Genomic DNA, 19,691 nt, shown 5'->3' on the forward strand with positions numbered 1-19,691 from the left:
TCCTCTTCATCACCTCCTCCTGTTTATTTATATCTCACTTTTTCTCCCCATAAGGAGATGTCAAAGCGGCTAACATTAGAAGTGTTACAATATAATTTTAAATATATAAATATACAAACATTAAAACAATATTAAACATAATTACTATTAAAAACAATTCAGTCTTCAACTATCCGCACTCTACTTCACTCCTAGTCCCTCTTTAAGCCACAAAGAAGCAGGAGTGTGCAGCTTTGTCCAAACTGACTTAAAAAAATGCTAAGTGGCTTAAGAAGTGGTTTTAGACTTTAAAAAATATTTTTGATCATTAGATTTTGGGACAGTACATTTTGAAAACTATGCGTATAGTTTTCATTCCCTTGTTGTTCCGGATAAATTGCACCAAAAGGCAATTTGTTGGAATCCGGCAACTGAAAGTTTGACCTTTTGCACTTCTTTGCTAATTTACTGAGCATTTTCTCTATCTGCTTCACTTGAGACCTCAGTCCTTTAGGCCTTGATGCCAGGCCCATGGGCAAACACCTATTTTGTTGGATTACAGCTCCAAATATCCTCCAGCAAGTATCCTCTAGCTTAGTGGTTCTCGACCTGTGGGCCATGAGAACAAAAATCCAGTCTCCGAATCTCCTTCCTCTTTATTTATTTTATTAATTTTATTTCCGCTCCTTTCCGCAGAGCTGACTATTGCATTGGACAGACCACATCAGCTCTAGATTATTAAATATGGTTTTCTGTGGGCGAGTAGATGGTGACTACTGGATGGCATATGTTCTGCTTCAGAAATTTGAGCTGATGTGGTCTATACAATGCAATTTTCTGAATCAGCACCCCAAGTAACCAAACCGAATCTAACGTTGACCAAAAACTGATTTGTAACCCTTTGGGTGGTCCCTGGTCAAAGTGGTCCCTGTTCAAGTTGTCCCTGGTCAAAGTGGTCCCTGGTCAAATGGGCCCTAGTCAAAGTGGTCAAGTGGGCCCTGGTCAAAAAAATGTTGGGAATAACTGCTCTAGCTAGTATGGCTAATGAGGAAGCTTGCTGGGGGAGTCTGTGAGCTGTAATCCAAAACAAAACTCTTCCTGTCTCTGCAAAATATTATTAATATTATTTCCTTTATTTATACCCTGCCTTTCTCCTATATAATGTGTTTGCTTGTTGCCATCATGGCTTTGTGATATACAAGCTGATACAGTGTTCCCTCACTTATCGCGGGGGTTATGTTCCGGGACCACCCTCAATAAGTGGAAATCCGCAAAGCAGGGACACTATATTTATTTTAATATTTATACATTATTTTAGTAGTTATACACTATTTTAAGTTTTATCAACCAATCGTGTGTTGATAAATCGCCTCCTTCTCCTCCCGTTGCCGCTTGGGCTCCTTTTCTCTCCCTTCAGCTTCTCCTTCCTCCTTTCCTTAAGCTGTAAATTGTAAATTTTTAGGATTTATAATATTCTTTTAGAGTTTTTTGAAAAACCGCAAAACAGCGAATCCACGAAAAGTGAACTGCAAAGTACTGAGGGAACACTGTATTTCATGTTATTCCACTATGAAACTTCATCATTACTTAATGACACAAGTGAATTGCTATTATCATTTTTTTATCATTGTTAGTCACTTGCCTGGGAATACTAATTTAAAAGACATTATGCTTTCTCCCGTTTTGGGAGAAAAAAAGAGTTTAGAAGTAGCTCTTTCAAGAATTAAATCAACAGCTGTGCTTCCAAAACCTTGAAAAATGATCCAACGCTTCTGAATTTGAAAGTCCTGTTTTGTACAACGGTCATGGCAGGATGCTGGCCTAGAAAAAGACTTATGTAACTGTTCAGCAAAGCAACTCTTCTACTGTAATATACATGCACCTCTCCTCCTTCAGAAGAATAGTTGCTTCACATTAAAGATGAATGTGAGTTCTGCATTTGGAATCTTTGTTCTCTGATATGATAATTTTGACCAGGTATTTTAAAGAAGAGACGGGAGAACTTGTAAATGACATTAATGAACCCATTCGCATGGCACAGAGCAACTGCAATTATCCATCATCTTAAAATAGGGTGGGGATGTAACTCATGCAGAACTGACATCCTTGGTTTTCTGAGTTTTAAAAAACCTGCTTCTTTTGGTTTCATAATTCTATTGTAGTTTTTTAAAATAAAAAATAGAACTAAACTTATGAAAAAGGTTCAGCTTGTTCTTTAATTTTTCAGACAATTTCCATGCAGAGCAGGAAAAGAGGACAACCTGTTTCTCAGGGCCCTTCCAGACAAGCCCTAAATAATAATAATAATAATAATAATAATAATAATAATAATAATAATAATAATAATAATATAATGGAACTGTCAATATCAAGAGAGGAATTTTCCAGAGTGACTCACTGTCACCACTGCTGTTCATCATTGCAATGGTCCCTCTGTCAGTAATTCTACAGAAAACAAACCTGGGCTACCAAACAGCAAGAAATTCACCAAAAAATTCCCACTTGCTGTAGATTGATGATCTAAAGCTTTACGGAAAATCAGAAACAGAAATCCAGTCACTGACCAACACAGTCAGAATCTTCAGCACTGACATCAGTATGGAGTTCAGCCTAGACAAATGTGCCACAGTGGCATTAAAGAAAGGGAAAATTACAGTGAGGGCATAGAGATGCCAAATGGACAAACTATAAAATGCAATCAGCCTGGAACCTATAAATATCTGGGCATGCTACAGTTGGACAATATCAAGCATGGGTATGTGAAAAATGTGGTCAGCAAAGAATATATCCAAAGAGTCAGAAAGATTTTGAAGAGCAAATTAAATGGTGGAAATATGATCAAGGCTATCAACACCTGGGCCATAGCCGTCATTAGATAACACTGCTGAAATTGTGAACTGGACACAAGCAGAGCTAGATGATCTGGACAGAAAAACAAGAAAACTGATGACAATCCACTACTCATTACACCCGCGTAGCAATGTCGACAGACTTTACCTGCCCAGAAAATCAGGAGGTAGAGGGCTTCTGCAAGTGAAACAAACAGTAGAAGAAGAGAAACATGCCCTGGCAGATTATGTGAAAGGCAGTCAAGAACCAACATTGAGGGAAGTCAACAGTAGTAAACTGCTTCAAGTTCAAAAGACAAAGAGTGAATATCGTAAAAACACAATCCAGAGAAGGAGAAAACTGGCGAAAGAAGGCTCTCCATGGACAGTTCCTGGGAAAAAAATGAGAGCCAAATTGACAAAGAAAAAACATGGTTGTGGCTCACAAATGGAACTTTAAAAAAGGAGACGGAGGGCCTGATTCTGGCAGCCCAAAAACAAGCCATTAGAACCAATGCCATCAAAGCAAAAATTGAAAAGTCGACGACAGACCCCAAATGTAGACTCCTCAAGGAAGCAGATGAAACAATAGATCACATCCTCAGCTGCTGCAAGAAGATTGCACAGATAGACTACAAGCAGAGGCATAACACTGTTGCTCAGATTATTCATTGGCCACAAATACCATCTGCCTGCGACAAAGAACTGGTGGGATCAAAAGCCAGAAAAAGTTATAGAGAATGAACATGTCAAGCTACTCTGGGACTTCCGAATTCAGACAGACAGAGTTTTGGAGCACAACATTCCTGACCTCACGATCGTCTTAAAAAACAAAGTATGGATTGTCAATGTAGCAATCCCAGGTGACACCATGATTGAAACAACTGGAAAAGCTGACATGATATGAGGAATTAAAGATCGAATTGCAAAGACTCTGGCACAAGCCAGTCAAGGTGGTCCCAGTGGTGATCGGCACACTGGGTGAAGTGCCTAAAGACCTTGGCCTGCACTTAAACACAATCGGCGCTGACAAAATTACCATCTCCCAGCTGCAGAAGGCCACCTTACTGGGATCTGCACGCATTATTCACCGATACATCATACAATCCTAGACTCTTGGGAAGTGTCCGATGTGTGATCCAATACAACAGCCAGCAGAGTGTCTGCTGTGGACTCATCTTGTTGTGTTTCAAATAATAATAATAATAATAATAATAATAATAATAATAATAATAATGGCTTTTAATTAAATGACTATACAAGGATGACATTTGAGATGCTAATGGCTTTCCTTCTATTACCATGGGTGTTACTAATAGGATGTGACACAGTGTTATTTGATACCATTCTAGATCCCATTTGGGTTTTTCCCCCCTCTCTCCTCCTCCTAATAATAATAATAACAACAACAACATCAACAACAAAACAACCAAACAACAACAACACTTTATTTATATTCCGCCCTATCTCCCTAAGGGGACTCAGGACGGATCACAGTACACATACACGGTAAACATTCAATGCCGTTTGGACGAACAGAACAGAACAGACAGACAGAAGGTGGTATGTTGTCTTGAAATACCTCCCCCACAATTTGCGGTACCTAATTTTTCTACTTACAGCTCTAAGTTGTTTTCGAACTGCTTAGGTAAACAGTGAGCTGGGCTTGACGGTCGTGCGCTCACCCCGACCAGGCTTCGAACTGGCCACTTTTCAGTTGGTAGATCTTATTACAGCTGGTGATTTACCAGCTGTGCTACAGCCCACCAAACAGATAATCCGATCCCAAGATCTGATCCTATGTTTTCTGCTTTAAACTCGATTATATGAGTCAGCACTGCCAGATAATCTGGGATAAATAGAAAACCTGTGATCAGATCCTAGGATATAAGGCCTGTCTGGAAGGACCCTCACTCTCCCATGAAAATAAACCAGGCAAACTGTTGATTACATGCCCTTTTCTGTGGATGCTTCCATATGGAGGAATACTAAACACATAGGAGTCCTGCCGAATTCAGCCAAACGTATTTTCCTCCCACAGTATCCAAGCGATAGCCCATTCACATTATACTATCGTAGCACTATTATTCTGTTTCATCTGCCATGATTCCATCCTGGGGAATCCCGGGGTTTGTAGTTTGGTGAGGCACTGGAGTGTTCTAATTGAGGATTGTAAAGGCTTTTCCCATGACAACTGCACTATAATTCTATAATGTGAATAAATCCCCATTTCCCTGAGACACTGAAAAGCAGCCTGTAGGTACAGCAGCAATTTTTGCTGATGTCTCCACATAGTCCTATTCTAAGCATGCGACTCTTCGGAGGTACTATTAATTTACTGATTAATTTTTTATCATGCCTTTCTTCTAAGCTTTTAAAACTGAGTGTGCGATCTCCACATTTCTCCAGCAGTGATGTGAGGCATGCATGAAAGATCGTGGCTTGTAACCAAGAGTCATCCAGTGGGTTTTATGCCTGAGGCCCCTTCTAAACTATCATATAAAATCCAGATTATCTGCTTTAAAATGGATTATATGGCAGTGTGGACTCATAATCCAGTTCAAAGCAGATAATCTGGAGTATCTGCTTTGATAATCTGAATTATATGGCAGTGTAGATACAGTCTGAGTAAGGATTTAAAATGCATTTCTAGTCTAATGATCATTTGTGCAGTGTAGGAAAGTGTTAGCCTGGTACATCCAAAAAACTCACACAAGTTAATACATTTAAACCTGGGGTAAACCATTTAATAGAGCTTGACCCTGGGAGCACTTCAACACTGCCATATACTCCACATTATCCACATTATCTGCTTTTGGAACTTGGCTAGTGTTATTTTTTTAAACCCAGGCTCCTTCTACACTGCCATATAAAATCCAGATTATCTGTTTTGAACTGGATTATATAGCAGTGTAGATTCAGATAACCCAGTTCAAAGCAGATAAGCTCTACTAGATCATAGCTGGCATAGAGTATAATCATTGTATAATTTATGCCGACAGTGGTCACATGGGGGCACCAAATGTGTAATAAAAAACTCTTTCTTCTTTGGTGGCTAGTAGAGTTTATTAATCTGATTTGTAATAGCCAATACAATTGGAACTGTAGAAGAACATACATACATATGACTGTATTGTGATCACATGTTTATTAAGCCAACAACAGAAAGTTAAAATTCTGATGATGATATTCCCATAATGTGGGTTTTGGAATCTGTCTCATGAACAGCACATATATCACTGAATGCAAATTCAGTATGGTAGTTTTAGCATGGGAAGTTCAGATAAACTGAAAATTAAGCCTACAGATATTTCCTAATGACTCAGTTGCTTCATGGCCTAGATGTGTTGTTATATTACCAGTATGATAAACAAAAGTTTGCAAACCACTGTCTGTCATGTACCTGTATTTCAGTAAGGCCTTCGACAAGGTCCCCCATGACCTTCTGGCAAACAAACTAGTCAAATGTGGGCTAGGCAAAACTACGGTTAGGTGGATCTGTAATTGGCTAAGCGAACAAACCCAAAGAGTGCTCACCAATGCATCTTCTTCCTTCTGGAGAGAAGTGACAAGTGGAAGTGCCACAGGACCCGGTTCTGTTCAACATATTTATTAATGACTTAGATGAAGGGTTAGAAGGCACGATTAAGTTTGCAGATGACACCAAATTGGGAGGGATAGCCAATACTCCAGAAGACAGGAGCAGAATTCAAAACCATTTTAAGAGATTAGAGAGATGGGCTGAAATTAACAAAATGAACTTCAATGCAGGATACTCCACTTAGACAGAAAAAATGAAATGCAAAGATACAGAATGGGGGGTGCCTGGCTCGACAGCAGTACGTGTGAAAAAGATCTTGGAGTTCTCGTGGACAAGTTCAACATGAGCCAACAATGTTATGTGGCAGCAAAAAAAGTCAATGGGATTTTGGCCTGCATAAATAGGAATATAGTGTCTAGAATATATAGGGCATGCTACCCCTCTATTCTGCCTTGGTCAGACCACACCTGGAATACTGTGTCCATTTCTGGGTGCAGCAATTTAAGAGAGATGTTGACTCTAAGCTGGAATGTGTCCACAGGAGGGCGACTAAAATGATCAAGGGTCTTGGGAACAAGACCCCTGAAGAGCAGCTTAAAGAGCTGGGCATGTTTAGCCTGTAGAAGAGAAAGATGAGAGGAGACATGATAGCCATATATAAATATGTGAGGGGAACCAAGCTTGTTTTCTGCTACCCTGGAGACTAGGAAAACTACAGGAAAGGTGATTCCTCGTTGTGAGAGCTGTTCAGCAGTGGAACTCTCTGCCCCGGATTGTGGTGGAGGCTCCTTCTTTGCAGGCTTTTAAGTAGAGGTTGGATGGCCATTTCAAATGTAACTACTCTTACAAAATGGAGCTTCAGAACTATAATAATAGAATAATAAAATCAGATTAGGAAGAGATCACATGGGCCATCTAGTCCAACCCTTTGCCGTGCAGGAAAAGCACAAAGTACTCCTGACAGATGACCATCCAACTGCTGTTTAAAAGCCTCCTGTAAGTGTGTATAATTGCCTTTTTGAGCTCTGAGTAATTGTCAAGATTAATAACATGTTCAATTACTATTGGGACCAAGAACAGTTGGATGGAATGAATTTAAAAGAGAGGCACAAAGTGTGATGCTGTGGCCCTCTTCTAATCTTTTGAACCATGCATTATTGTCTTTATTTACTCAGTATATTTTTATCTTGCTGTTTCAGACAAGACAGCCCCTTGGAGTGGCTACTGACATAGTTGTAAAAGAGAAATTTTAAAGTTCATATCTGAATAGAGCAGAACAACAGTCTGCCTATGATAAAGCAAACGCAAGAAGAATGTGTTAGGGGAATAGACTAAGGATGGATCTCGATTATCTGGCAGTGTAGACTCATATAATCCAGTTCAAAGTATATAATCTGGGATCACATCCTGGAATATTGGTAAAGGTAAAGGTTTTCCCTGACGTTAAGTCCTGTCATATCTGACCCTGGGGGTTGGTGCTCATCTCCAATTCTAAACCAAAGAGCCGGCGTTGTCCGTAGACATCTCCAAGGTCATGTGGCCGGCATGACTGCATGGAATGCCGTTACCTTCCCACTGGAGCAGTACCTATTGATCTACCCACATTGACATGTTTTTGAACTGCTAGGTTGGCAGAAGCTGGAGCTAACAGCGGGCGCTCACTCCGCTCCCGGGATTTGAACCTGCAATTATCTGGCAGTGTAGATTCATATAAGCCAGTTCAAAGCAGATAATCTGGGATCACATCCTGGAATATAGAGCAGTGTAAATCCAGCCTAAAAAGGTCAGAGGGAAAGATGTTTTTTTGGGGGGGAGGGGGGGTGTGGAAACTTTTTTAAAGCCAATCATCAAGAGTAGTTCCATAGCATGAAATAATTTAGAAATCAGGCTCCATCGATAAACTTCAGAGGACACTAAAGACAGATAAACTTCACTGGACACTCATGGGGATTTGGTTAATCAGTTAAAATTCACCAGGTTATTTTTAAACCTGAAAAATTAGGGTGCTGGGGTTCAACCCCTAAACCCCCACCCTTGGCTACAGCCCTGCAGGTTCCCCCCAGACTTCTCAAGGGGAGGATCCTATAAATAGTTAAACTGATGTGGGACATGGTAGCCTGAAAATAATCTAGTCAGGGCTTCAAAGACTTACGATTTGACCCACTGGCATAATTTTCCCTTTAAAACTGCCCAGCGCCAACAAGCAGCTATAATTTCCAAATTGTCGTAGGTATGCTTTCCAAATTGCCCTTAATGGCAGTCTCACTTTCAATGTATTGCAGTATAGCAGGTCCTCCCCCCCCCCCCCCCCCCCGGAGAACAAAGTTTGGTTTTTAAACATTTTCATGTCTTTTTCAAATTATGGATGTTCAATCCATAGATACAGAATTGTGAATACAGAGTGCTGTCTATAATACAAATGGTATTTTTTTTACTCAGGCACTCTTTAATCAGGAGAGAGGTCATACCTGGTTCTGTTAGGATTTCTAGGAGTTGAAGGCCAAAACATTTTGGGACCCACAAGTTGAGAACTATTGGACTAGAGTTCTGGATCCCAGAGTTCAAATCTCTGCTTGGCATGGAAACCTGCTGAGTGATCTCGGGCAACCCACACTCTCAGCCTCAAAGAAGGGCAATGGTAAACCCCTTATGAAGAAATCTTGCAAAGAAAACCTTGTGATAGGTTCATTTTAGGGTCATAAACGACTTGAAGGCACTCAAAAACAAGTGATACCATCTTCCAGGATCCAACTGTGGTGTTTCAAGATGGATCCACACTGCCCTATATTCTAGGATCTGATCCCAGATTATCTGCTTTGAATTGTATTATATGAGGCCCCATCTACACTGCTATATAAAATCCAAATTATCTGCTTTGAGCTAGATTATATGGCAGTATAGACATATAGTTCAGTTCAAATCAGATAATCTAGATTATTTCCTTTGACAATTTGGATTATATGGCAAATCCAGACTAAATATACATTACCAGATAATCTCGGATAAGAGGATAATCTGGGATCAGATGCTGGGCTTTATGTTTCAGGTTTTCCCCCGACATTAAATCTAGTCATGTTCGACTTTCTAAACTGAAGAGCCGGTGTTGTCCATAGACACCTCCTAGGTCATGTGGCCAGCATGACTGCATGGAGTGCCATGATCTTCCCACTATGGGGGTACCTATTGATCTACTCACATTTGCATGTTTTCAAACTGCTATGTTGGCAGAAGCTGGGGCTAACAGCGGGAGCTCACCCCACTTCCCAGATTCGAACCGTCGGCCTTTTGGTCTGCAAGTTTAGCAGCTCAGTGGTTTAACCCACTGCGCCACCAGAGACTCCTGGCTATAGGGAAGTGTAAATTCAGCCCCAGAGAGAGCATAGTTCACTGCAAAGTAGAGAATCCTAGTTTCATAACTATGGTTTGTGGGTCAGGAATTTAGGACCCTTCTACACTACCATATAATCCAGATTATCAAATCAGATAATCCAAATTCTCTGCTTTGAACTGGATTATATGAGTCTACACTGCCAAATAATCCAGTTCAAAGCAGATAATCTGGCTTTTATATAGAAGTGTAGAACGGGCCTTAGTGAAGTCTATTTCGATCTTGTGTTGTTAGAAGTGTTAGGCCCCTTCTACTCTGCCATATAAAATCCAGATTATCTGCTTTGAACTGGATTATCTGGCAATGTAGACTCAGATAATCCAGTTCAAAGCAGATAAGTTCTACTAGGTCATAGCTGGCATAGAGTATAATCATTGTATAATCTGGATTGTCTGCCATGACATTGTGGATTATATGATAGTGTAGAAGGGCCCTTAGACTTCAAAGCAAATAATCGAACAATTCTGCCTATGTCAACATGGGAGCCCCCGGTGGCACAATGGATTAAACTGCTGAGCTGCTCAACTTGCAAACCGAAAGGTTTGCGGTTCGAATCCGGGGAGCGGAGTGAGCTCCCGCTATTACCCCAGCTACTTCCAACCTAGCAGTTTGAAAACATGCAAATGTGAGTAGGTCAATAGGTACCGCTCCGGCGGGAAGGTAACAGCGCTCCATGCAGTCATGCCGGCCACATGGCCTTGGAGGTGTTTAAGAACAACGCTGGCTCTTCAGCTTAGAAATGGAGATGAGCACCAACCCCTAGAGACGGACACAACTAGACTTAATGTCAGGGGAAAACTTTACCTTTACCTTATGTCAACACTAACAGTAACAAACAACTCCTTCCTCTTCCTCCTCCTTTTTTCTTCTTCCTCTTCTCTTTTTTTCACTGAGGAGGAAGAGGGAGAAGGAGGTTGTTCATGTTCCCAGGTAAGGGTTGACTGAATAAAGTGTGACTAGCACCTAAATGAAAGGCTTTGGCTAAAGTGTTTCCTTGTTAATGTTGCCTCTCTAAAGCTTTGTGATGAAATCCTTGCATGGCAAGGCAGAGACAACCCTTCCCTGTGTCGTGGGGCCATGGTTTCCAAGCATTGCCTTATCCAGCTCCTCAACACCCTTTCTGTTTTTCCTCCTAGAATGGTTTATCTCCACTGCACATGGCAACGCAGGGGGACCACCTCAACTGTGTTCAGCTCCTGATCGAGCACAATGTGCCTGTGGACGACGTCACCAACGACTATCTGACAGCGCTGCACGTTGCCGCCCACTGTGGCCACTACAAAGTTGCAAAGGTCTTATTGGACAAGAAAACTAACCCTAATGCCAAAGCACTGGTGAGTACCCGGCAAGGCTCCGGTTTGCCTGCGAGCAAAAGCTCCTGTTTTTGGCCCCTTCTACAGTGCCATATAATTATCAAAACAGATAATCCACATCATCTACTTTGAACTGGATTATATGAGTCTACACTGCCATGTAATCCCGTTCAAAGCAGATAGTCTGGATTTTATATGGCAGTGTGAAAAGGGCTTTTGAATGTCCTGACATTCCAGGAGAGGAAAGACTGTAAGTACTGTGTTGTCGAGAGCTTTCATGGCCAGAATCACCGGGTTGCTGTTAGTTTTCCGGGCTGTATGGCTATGTTTCAGAAGCATTTTTTTCTGACGTTTTGCCCACATCTATGGCAGGCATCCTCAGAAGTTCTGAATTATATTGGAAACTAAGCAAGGGAAGTTTTATGTATCTGTGGAAGGTCCAGGGTTGGAGAAAGAACTTTTGTCTGTTGGAGGCAAGTGTGATTACCTTGATTAGCATTTAATGGCCTTGCAGCTCAAGGCCTGGCTATTTCCTGCCTGGGGGGTTCCTTTGTTTGGAGGTGTTAGCTGGTCCTGATTGTTTCATGTATGGATTTCCTCCGTTTTTAGAGTGTTGCTCTTTATTTACTGTCCTGATTTGAGTTTTTAAATACTGGTAGCTAGATTTTGTTTATTTTCATGGTTTCCTCCTTTCTGTTGAAATTGTCCACATGCTCGTGGATTTCAGTGGCTTCTCTGTGTGCTCTGACATGGCGGTTGTTATAGTGATCCAGCATTTCTGTGTTCTCAAATAATATACTGAGTCTAGGTTGGTTCATCAAGTGTTCTGCTATGGCTGACGTCTCTGGTGGAGTTAGTCTGCAGTGCCTTTCACGGTCCTTGATTCATGAGATCCTTAATTCCCTCTTGTGGGGTCTGTTGCATTTTATCTTACAGTTTGTATATTATGTTCAGACTCTAATGTTCTAATGTTTTGATATTGATGTTTTATGCTGGTTTGTATGTTTATACTATTTTACCTGTTTTACATTGGTTTAATTATGCAGTATTTTATTGCATGTTGAAACTGGGCTTGTCCCCATGTGAGCTGCCCCAAGTCCCCTCTGGGGAGATGGGAGCAGGATATAAAATAAAGTTGTTATTATTATTATTATTATTATTATTATTATTATTATTATTATTATTATGATGATGCCTGGGCAATACTACTGTGTTTAGTGGCCCCTATGTAGACTTGTCCAGAGCTGCACATGGTATACAGTAGACTGCAGAGGTGAGAGGATTCCAGACAAGAGACAATCAGGGCCAGCTAACACCTCCCAACAAAGGATTTCCTCAGGCAGGAAACAGCCAGGCTTTGAAGCTGAAATGCTATTCAATGCTAATTAAGATGATCAATTGCAACATTCACCTTTGCTTCCAACAGCCAAGAGTTCTTTCTCCCACCCTGTACCTTCCACAGATATATAAACCTCCTTTGCTTAGTTTCCAATATACCTCACAACTTCTGAGGATGCCTGTCATAGATGTGGGCAAAACGTCAGGAGAGAATGCTTCGGGAACAAGGCCATAAAGTCTGGAAAACTCACAGTAACCCACTGTAACTACTCATTGAGAAAAGAGCTGTGATGCTAAAATTAACAGTACAGTTCTGGTATAATCTGTGTGTTTCTCTACTGTTAAGGGGGAACAAAGTTTATGCAATTGTCTATCAGCAAACTGAAGGGGATTTGTGTGGAATTTTTATGATTTCTTCTTGGTATAAAGGAAGTGGATCAAAATAGCATTTGATTCCTGTTGTTAGGATAGAATGAATGTTTAAATCCCCTCCTTAGTATTTGCATCAGTTTGGAAGGTTCAGATGCAGTGTCTAGCCTTTAAGGGAAAAAATGTTTGGGGAAAAATTAAATGCTTAGATTTTAAAAGCTCCTAACATTTGCAAAACAAGAGTTAAACTAGAGGACAAATACAAGGTTGTGAATGGACTAGAGAGAGATAGGATAACACCGTGTAGCACAATTTTTGTTCCTGGGTTATAAATATAATTTCCTAATTGGTTCTATCATATAAAACATGAAACAGTATATTAAATTGCAAAAACTTTGTTTTTGCGGGACATCCTTCAGCACATGCTATGGTTTTTCCATGAATATCTCAAGAGTCTCAACCAACATAGTTTGTGGCAGCCACTAAAACAAAGTTTCTGGAGTATAACAACTACTTTCAAAGGAAGTATCACACAGTTAAACAGGAAATACCACTTACAAACCAGAAACAGAAAATTTTTCAAATTTTCACATAGTGTAATCTAAGGACTGAAAGGTAAACATTTATACTACTACCAAAAATGTCCTTTTCTATAGGCTTGTCTGTATATGTGGTTAAATCTGCATTTACAAACTATTCTAAACAGAAGGTTGTTATCTCTAGGCTGTTTTTGTTGTAGTCCTGAGTTTATGTGAACTTGCTATACTTTAGAAAGATCTCCAAATTGAAAGTTGATTTTAGCTCTTCTGTCTTTGCCAGTAGTAATCTCTCTTGCTGGAGCAAAAAGATCATGTTTCCTTTTTTGCAAAATCTCACTCCTGTACTCTTTATTTTTATTGGATTTTTATTGGTCTTCTTCTGGGATATATAATTTTTCCATTTTCTGCATTCTGATATGGTACCACTTGCTACACTAGCTGTTGTTTCAGTACCATTTATGAAGCCCTCAGTGGTGGTTAAACCCTTGTGCCAGCAGGACTGGTGACTTGAAGGTTGGGTTGCTGACCTAAAGGTTGCCGGTTCGAATCCAATCCGAGGAGAATGCGGATACGCTCCCTCTGTCAGCTTCAGCTCCATGCAGGGACATGAGAGAAGCCTCCACAAGGATGTTAAAAAAATCCAAACATCTGGGCATGCCCAGGAAGTGTACTTGCAGATGGCCAGTTCTCTCACACCAGAAGCGACTTGCAGTTTCTTTAGTCACTCCTGACACGGGAAAAAAGTACCATTTATGGGGACTTGATTGGAGCACTTGTACAACTTGCCACCTAAATATTTCCTAATGTAAAATTGATAGTAAAGTGGCGGAATTGGAGGATTCCTCCTTAGTCAGACTATCCAAGAAAGTTTGAGAGAAATCAAAGTAAATTTAGCAACATCTCTCAGAGGAGCTTTCACACATCCCTGTGCTTTAAGGCTCACGACTTATCCGCTTCCACTTAAAAGATCTCAGTTTACAAGAATGGGAAAGATGGTTAGCTCTATTTACTGATGCATTTTCCCCAGATCATTATCCCTAATAATTAAAAGAAGAAGAAAAAGTTTGTACAGAACTGAGAAAGAATCGACAATGACTGGAACCGTCTGTTTTCACTTGGCTAGAGCAGGCAGCAGCCCTGACTGTTATGAAAGCAATCTGGTATTTAAAACTCCTGTTGGGAAAGTAGCTATTGTTGATCAGATTGAAGGCCTAATTCTGTCAGCTGTTTTAAAAATATGCCAGTGACGCCCCTTTGATACATATATAAAAGTTGTCATCAAGATCTAAGCAATGCTATGAGCAGGAGGATATGGATCTTTGATGTTCAGGAAGCCTTGTTTTCTTGCTTCTTTTGCTTCACCCAAAATGAAATTGTAGCTTATCTTTGCATCACGTTGCATGGTGCAGATATACATGTAGTATTTCCAGAGCATATTCATTATTACTGTTTCAACCAGTAAAGTAAACTTTCTTTAATAAAGTGAAAGTTGGCAGCTGCAGGATATCAAAAGAGATATTGCAAATGTTTTGAAGATAATTGAGAGAAGTTGTATTTTATTACTGGCATCTTTGTTTCCTCTGGGATCTTTGAAAGTCCTTTTTGTACTTTTGCAGAATGGTTTTACACCTCTCCACATTGCCTGCAAAAAGAACAGAATTAAAGTGATGGAACTTTTGCTGAAACATGGAGCATCTATCCAAGCTGTCACAGAGGTAATGCATTTTCAGTTGCACATACTGTCATGTTGCCCATCAACACACAACATTCACTCCTTCAATATAAGAGCTGAAAAAAGCTGGGTATCTTTTTATTACTTGTCTGTGTAAGACATTTGCATAAAATTCTGCCTACAGGGAGCCCTCAGCGTCCACAGATTCTGCACCCACAGACTATCCACACTTGAAATTTTTAAATAATAATAATAATGGATTCTGCTATTTTATACAAGGGAATACATTTTATTACATTTTTGTATATAATAGGTCTTAAAGTATCAATAGAATTTGTATGCACAGTGGTCCTGGAACCAAACCCCAGCAGATACTAAGGACCCACTGTGTTTACTTTCCTGATAAAACCTTACTCCACTTGCATTTTACATTACAGAGCATTCTGGGGTATACTATTCTTAGGCACACCTTGCTTTTTGATCTGTTGATTCCGTGCAGAGAATTGATAGTGTCCTATTCATTTTAGCACCCTGTTCCTCCGCAAGGTACTATATGGTTGAGAAAGCAGTGGGCAAGCTATAATTTTTTTTAAAAAAAATGTTTATAACCAATATGTTCAGAGCAGCCCACAAACAATATAATAACATAATAAAATTTTATAATCATAATAAAAGAGGCGAAAGCAACAGGCATTGAACACTAGCTACTTCAGAAAATAACTATTACAGGCAAGAGTGGGGAACTTTGGGGAACACTCATAGGGTAGATTTTGAAATGACTGCCATCATGTGCTGTCTTTGGAGCTGGGTCAAATGTAGCGTTGACAAATGTCCTTTTCTTTAAAGCAGTAGTGAAAATCTGTCACCTTCTTGTTATTGTTGGAGTGTAGTTCCCATCAGCCTCAGCCAACAGAGCCAATGATAAAGTCTGGCAAAACCTGGGGCTCTTCCAGACAGGCCCTAAATCCCAGGATCTGATCCCAAGTTTTCTGCTTTAAACTAGTTTATATGAGTCCGCACTGCCAGATAATCTGGAATAAACAAAAAACCTGGGATCAGATCCTGGGATATAGGGCTGGTTTGGAAGTACAGTACCATTGAGAAGACCACAGGTCGCCCATTTCTGCTTTCAAAGTGCTACATGACTCAGAACTGAAAGCTTCTTTTCCAAAATTACAATGGTAGTTTTTGAAACCCTTGGATCTTGAATCCTAGAATTTATATTTAGTATGATTCTTCTATAAATGTGCCTTATGTGTTCTGCATAAATAAGATGGTGTTGAGGTCCTCAGGGATGACACCAGATAGAAAGGAAAAATAGCACAGTGTGTGCCAGTGAGGCTACAAACCATACAACTTCAAGGAACACCATGTTGGTGCTAATGGTATCTGGTACAACCAAAGTAGTGAAAGTGACAATTTAATTCAGGTGGTTTCCTTAAACTATAGTAATTGCTCGATAGCTGGCTTTATAGCCAAACAAAATGAACAGCACAGCAGAAAACTTTCAGACCTCTATACTTCTCCTGGAAGGAGGAAGGAGAGATAACAGTCTTTCCAAAGGCCAGTGGCAACTTTCTAATACAATGAAGAATAAGTCCCCTCTTAACAATGTAGAAGGTTTGTTTAGTAATCTGGTATTGTTCCATTCTCCGCCTTCTCCGGAACAGTACCAGTAATCTTTGTTTGTATAGTTAAATATGGAGCCCATTAAATGGCCCACGAGCTTGCTTACTGTCACTCTCTTTTTAAATAATTTTAATTAAGTGCATAAATGGTATAGGTAAAGGTTTTCCCCTGACGTTAAGTCCAGTAGTGACCGACTCTGGGGGTTGGTGCTCATCTCCATTTCTAAGCTGAAGAGCCGGCATTGTCCGTAGACACCTCCAAGGTCATGTGGCTGGCATGACTGCATGGAGTGCTGTTACCTTCCCGCTGAAGTGGTACCTATTGATCTACTCACATTTGCATGTTTTCGAACTGCTAGGTTGGCAGGAGCTGGGGCTAACAGTGGGCGCTCATTCCCCTCCAAGGATTTGAACCTGGGACCTTTTGGTCCACAAGTTCAGCAGCTCAGCGCTTTAATACACTGTGCCATCAGGGGCCCCAAATGGCATACAGAACGGAAAAAAAAACCAAAAGACTCAAATACACATCAACCAGGCTAGCTCTTATGGGATGTCTATAGAAGTCTTTGGTGACCTTACCTTTCTCCAACCATAAGTATGCATGCCGTCCACATCCTAAAATATATCCCTCTAAACTGAGTAAAGTTCTATTTTCTAATCTAACCCACTCCTTTAACCAGCGGAAGCCTAGTTAAAGCTTCATAGTAATACCCAAGGTTTGGCAGTGCTAAGCCCCCTCTATCTTTGGCATCTATTGGGTTTCTATATGCAATTCTAGCTTTTTTCCCCCTATTCCATATAAATTTGACCAAATCCTTCCTCCATTGTTCAAAAACCTCCACTACCTTAATTATTGGTAGATTTTGAAATAAAAACAACTTTTTGGGTAAGACGATCACGTTTATCACAGCTATCCTCCCCATCCAGGTTAGTTGAATTCTTTACTGTCTTTCTGAATTTTCTTTAATCTCCTTCCATACTTTTTCACTGTGTTTTGATATAAGTTGATATCATGATCCTAGATATTTTACTTTCGTCACTACCTTACAAGCAGGTAAATTCTCCCTATTTGTCAGTATTACTTTTTGACACATTTTTGGTTAAGAACATGGATTTATCTTCGTTTATTTTAAAACCTGACATATTGATAGTTTCCATCAAGCTTTGAATACTCTTTATTGGGTCTTCTATAGTGCACACTCTCAGGTTTAGCTCAGCTTTACCATAACTCATACTATGCTTCTTCACAATGCATAATGCTATCCTGTAGTGATTTTTCTTCTCTCCTCCCCCTACTTCCTTTTTTTCCAGTCGGGTTTGACTCCAATCCATGTTGCTGCCTTTATGGGACATGTAAATATTGTTTCACAGCTGATGCATCATGGAGCATCGCCCAACACAACCAATGTGGTGAGTTTGTGCCCACTGTGCCTTTTTCTCTGCGTATATGTTTTTCTCAGTAGATATTATGACAAGAGTTTTGAATCACTGCTTTTTATCCTCGCTGTTGGGATGGGTTTGCTTTGTGATCAGAGCAACAGGTACATCCTCACCCCCAAATCTCAAAGTGAGGCAACCCCCTCCTTTGGCCTAGAGCCACCAGCACATTTTCTGTTTCTTCTTGCGAGCCCGCATTTTTGACATGGACCTACATAAGTTTACCCATCTTTAAAACTGCATTTCTATTCTGCGAATAAGGATTATCCACAAGATATATCCTGCTCATCTAGTTATGTCCTATAGTTGTCCCATTTGACAACTTGAAAAGCTGCATTCTAGACAAGCTATGGCATGTACGGCCAACATTTATAAACTGCTTATAGTAGTATGTTCTGTGGTCAGTGATCATGTTTCTGTGCACTTCATTACATTGAGGGGGAATATGCTGCACAATATATGATTTAGCCACACAATGTGATAGGTGGCAAGCAGATAAAGTATTACTCTCATATCTGTGGGGCTGGGATCTGCAGGTACATTTATCCACATCTAACAAAAGATGACCTTTCTAGGTATTTTCTAGCTCCCCCAGTGCACCTCTGTCATATTCTTAGGCCAGAGTCTTCCACTTCAATAATTTAACTTTTATCCAGTTTCATGTATCCACCAAAAATCTGGGAACATATCCTTCCACTGATGGGGATCATACAGTATAGCTGTTTGTGTGAAATACAGTATTGTGGCCTATGCATGCACATAGCACATTTGGATCAGTTGCAGGGAATGCAAAAATATGCAAAATAGGGGAAGCTGTCAAAGGACAGCGCAGTATCTTTCAGTGCTGGATGTAGTCCAGCTAATTGGGAGGGCAGCTTTTCAGAAAAAAACTGCAACTTGAGGCAAATATATCAAAACATGTCATACCATGGAGGAGTGGGCGAACAAGGAAAGGGAATAGAGATAATGCTCGGACATTTAAATGTGAGAACTCTGGGGTTACTCTTTTTGCCTCTTGTGTTTGTTCAATTGAATTAAGGTGCAAAAATATGGGGTTTCTTGCCTCACGTCAACTTTATTCAGTTGTTGCTGTGAGGCAATTACTCTATTTACTCAAATCTAACTCACCTTTTTGGGCTAAATTACCTTGCCAAAATTAGGGTGCACATTAGATTCACATAATAGTGTAATCTTAATGCTGAGCCAAAGCCAAAGGGGAAGTTGCTTCAGGAGCATCTGGAGCTTCTATGTGACGGACATCATTTCTAATTTAATGGCCAGGACTCAATATTATGTAATTCTGGTATTTCTAGTTTGATGAGGCATCCACACTCTTTGGCAGAGAAAGCTTAAGGCCTTGAAACTACAGCCCCCATGGTTCCATAGCATTTAACAAAGGCAGTTAAAATGGATTCATTCTACAGCATAGATAAACCCCAAGGTTTCTTTCCCATTGTTCAAAGCTTTGGTGTTCCAACACAATTGTTTTTAAAGAAAGAATTCTAAGGGCGCATCCAGGCAGCCCTTTATACCGGGAACATTCACATCTGAAAAACAAATGTCCCCAGGTCCTAATCCACACATGGCTCAGAAAGTGCATGTACTCCTGGATCCTTCTGGGAAAACACCTGGACACCCTAGCCCCCACCCCAAAACCCT

The 19,691-nt window shown here is 40.3% G+C and overlaps 1 protein-coding gene across 45 annotated transcripts in view; it reads left to right on the top strand.

Annotated features, from left to right (window-relative positions):
• Positions 1-19,691, top strand: part of ank3 (ankyrin 3) — a 586,147-nt gene that overhangs the window by 416,436 nt on the left and 150,020 nt on the right. For all 45 annotated transcript variants that reach the window (XM_062977313.1, XM_062977317.1, XM_062977314.1 and 42 more), the window contains 3 exons: positions 10,873-11,070; positions 14,912-15,010; positions 17,907-18,005. In XM_062977313.1, coding sequence (XP_062833383.1) covers positions 10,873-11,070; positions 14,912-15,010; positions 17,907-18,005 — 396 coding nt within the window. The remainder of the gene's footprint in view (positions 1-10,872; positions 11,071-14,911; positions 15,011-17,906; positions 18,006-19,691) is intronic.

Source organism: Anolis carolinensis, chromosome 3, assembly GCF_035594765.1.
Source record: "Anolis carolinensis isolate JA03-04 chromosome 3, rAnoCar3.1.pri, whole genome shotgun sequence".
Lineage (NCBI taxonomy): Eukaryota > Metazoa > Chordata > Lepidosauria > Squamata > Dactyloidae > Anolis > Anolis carolinensis.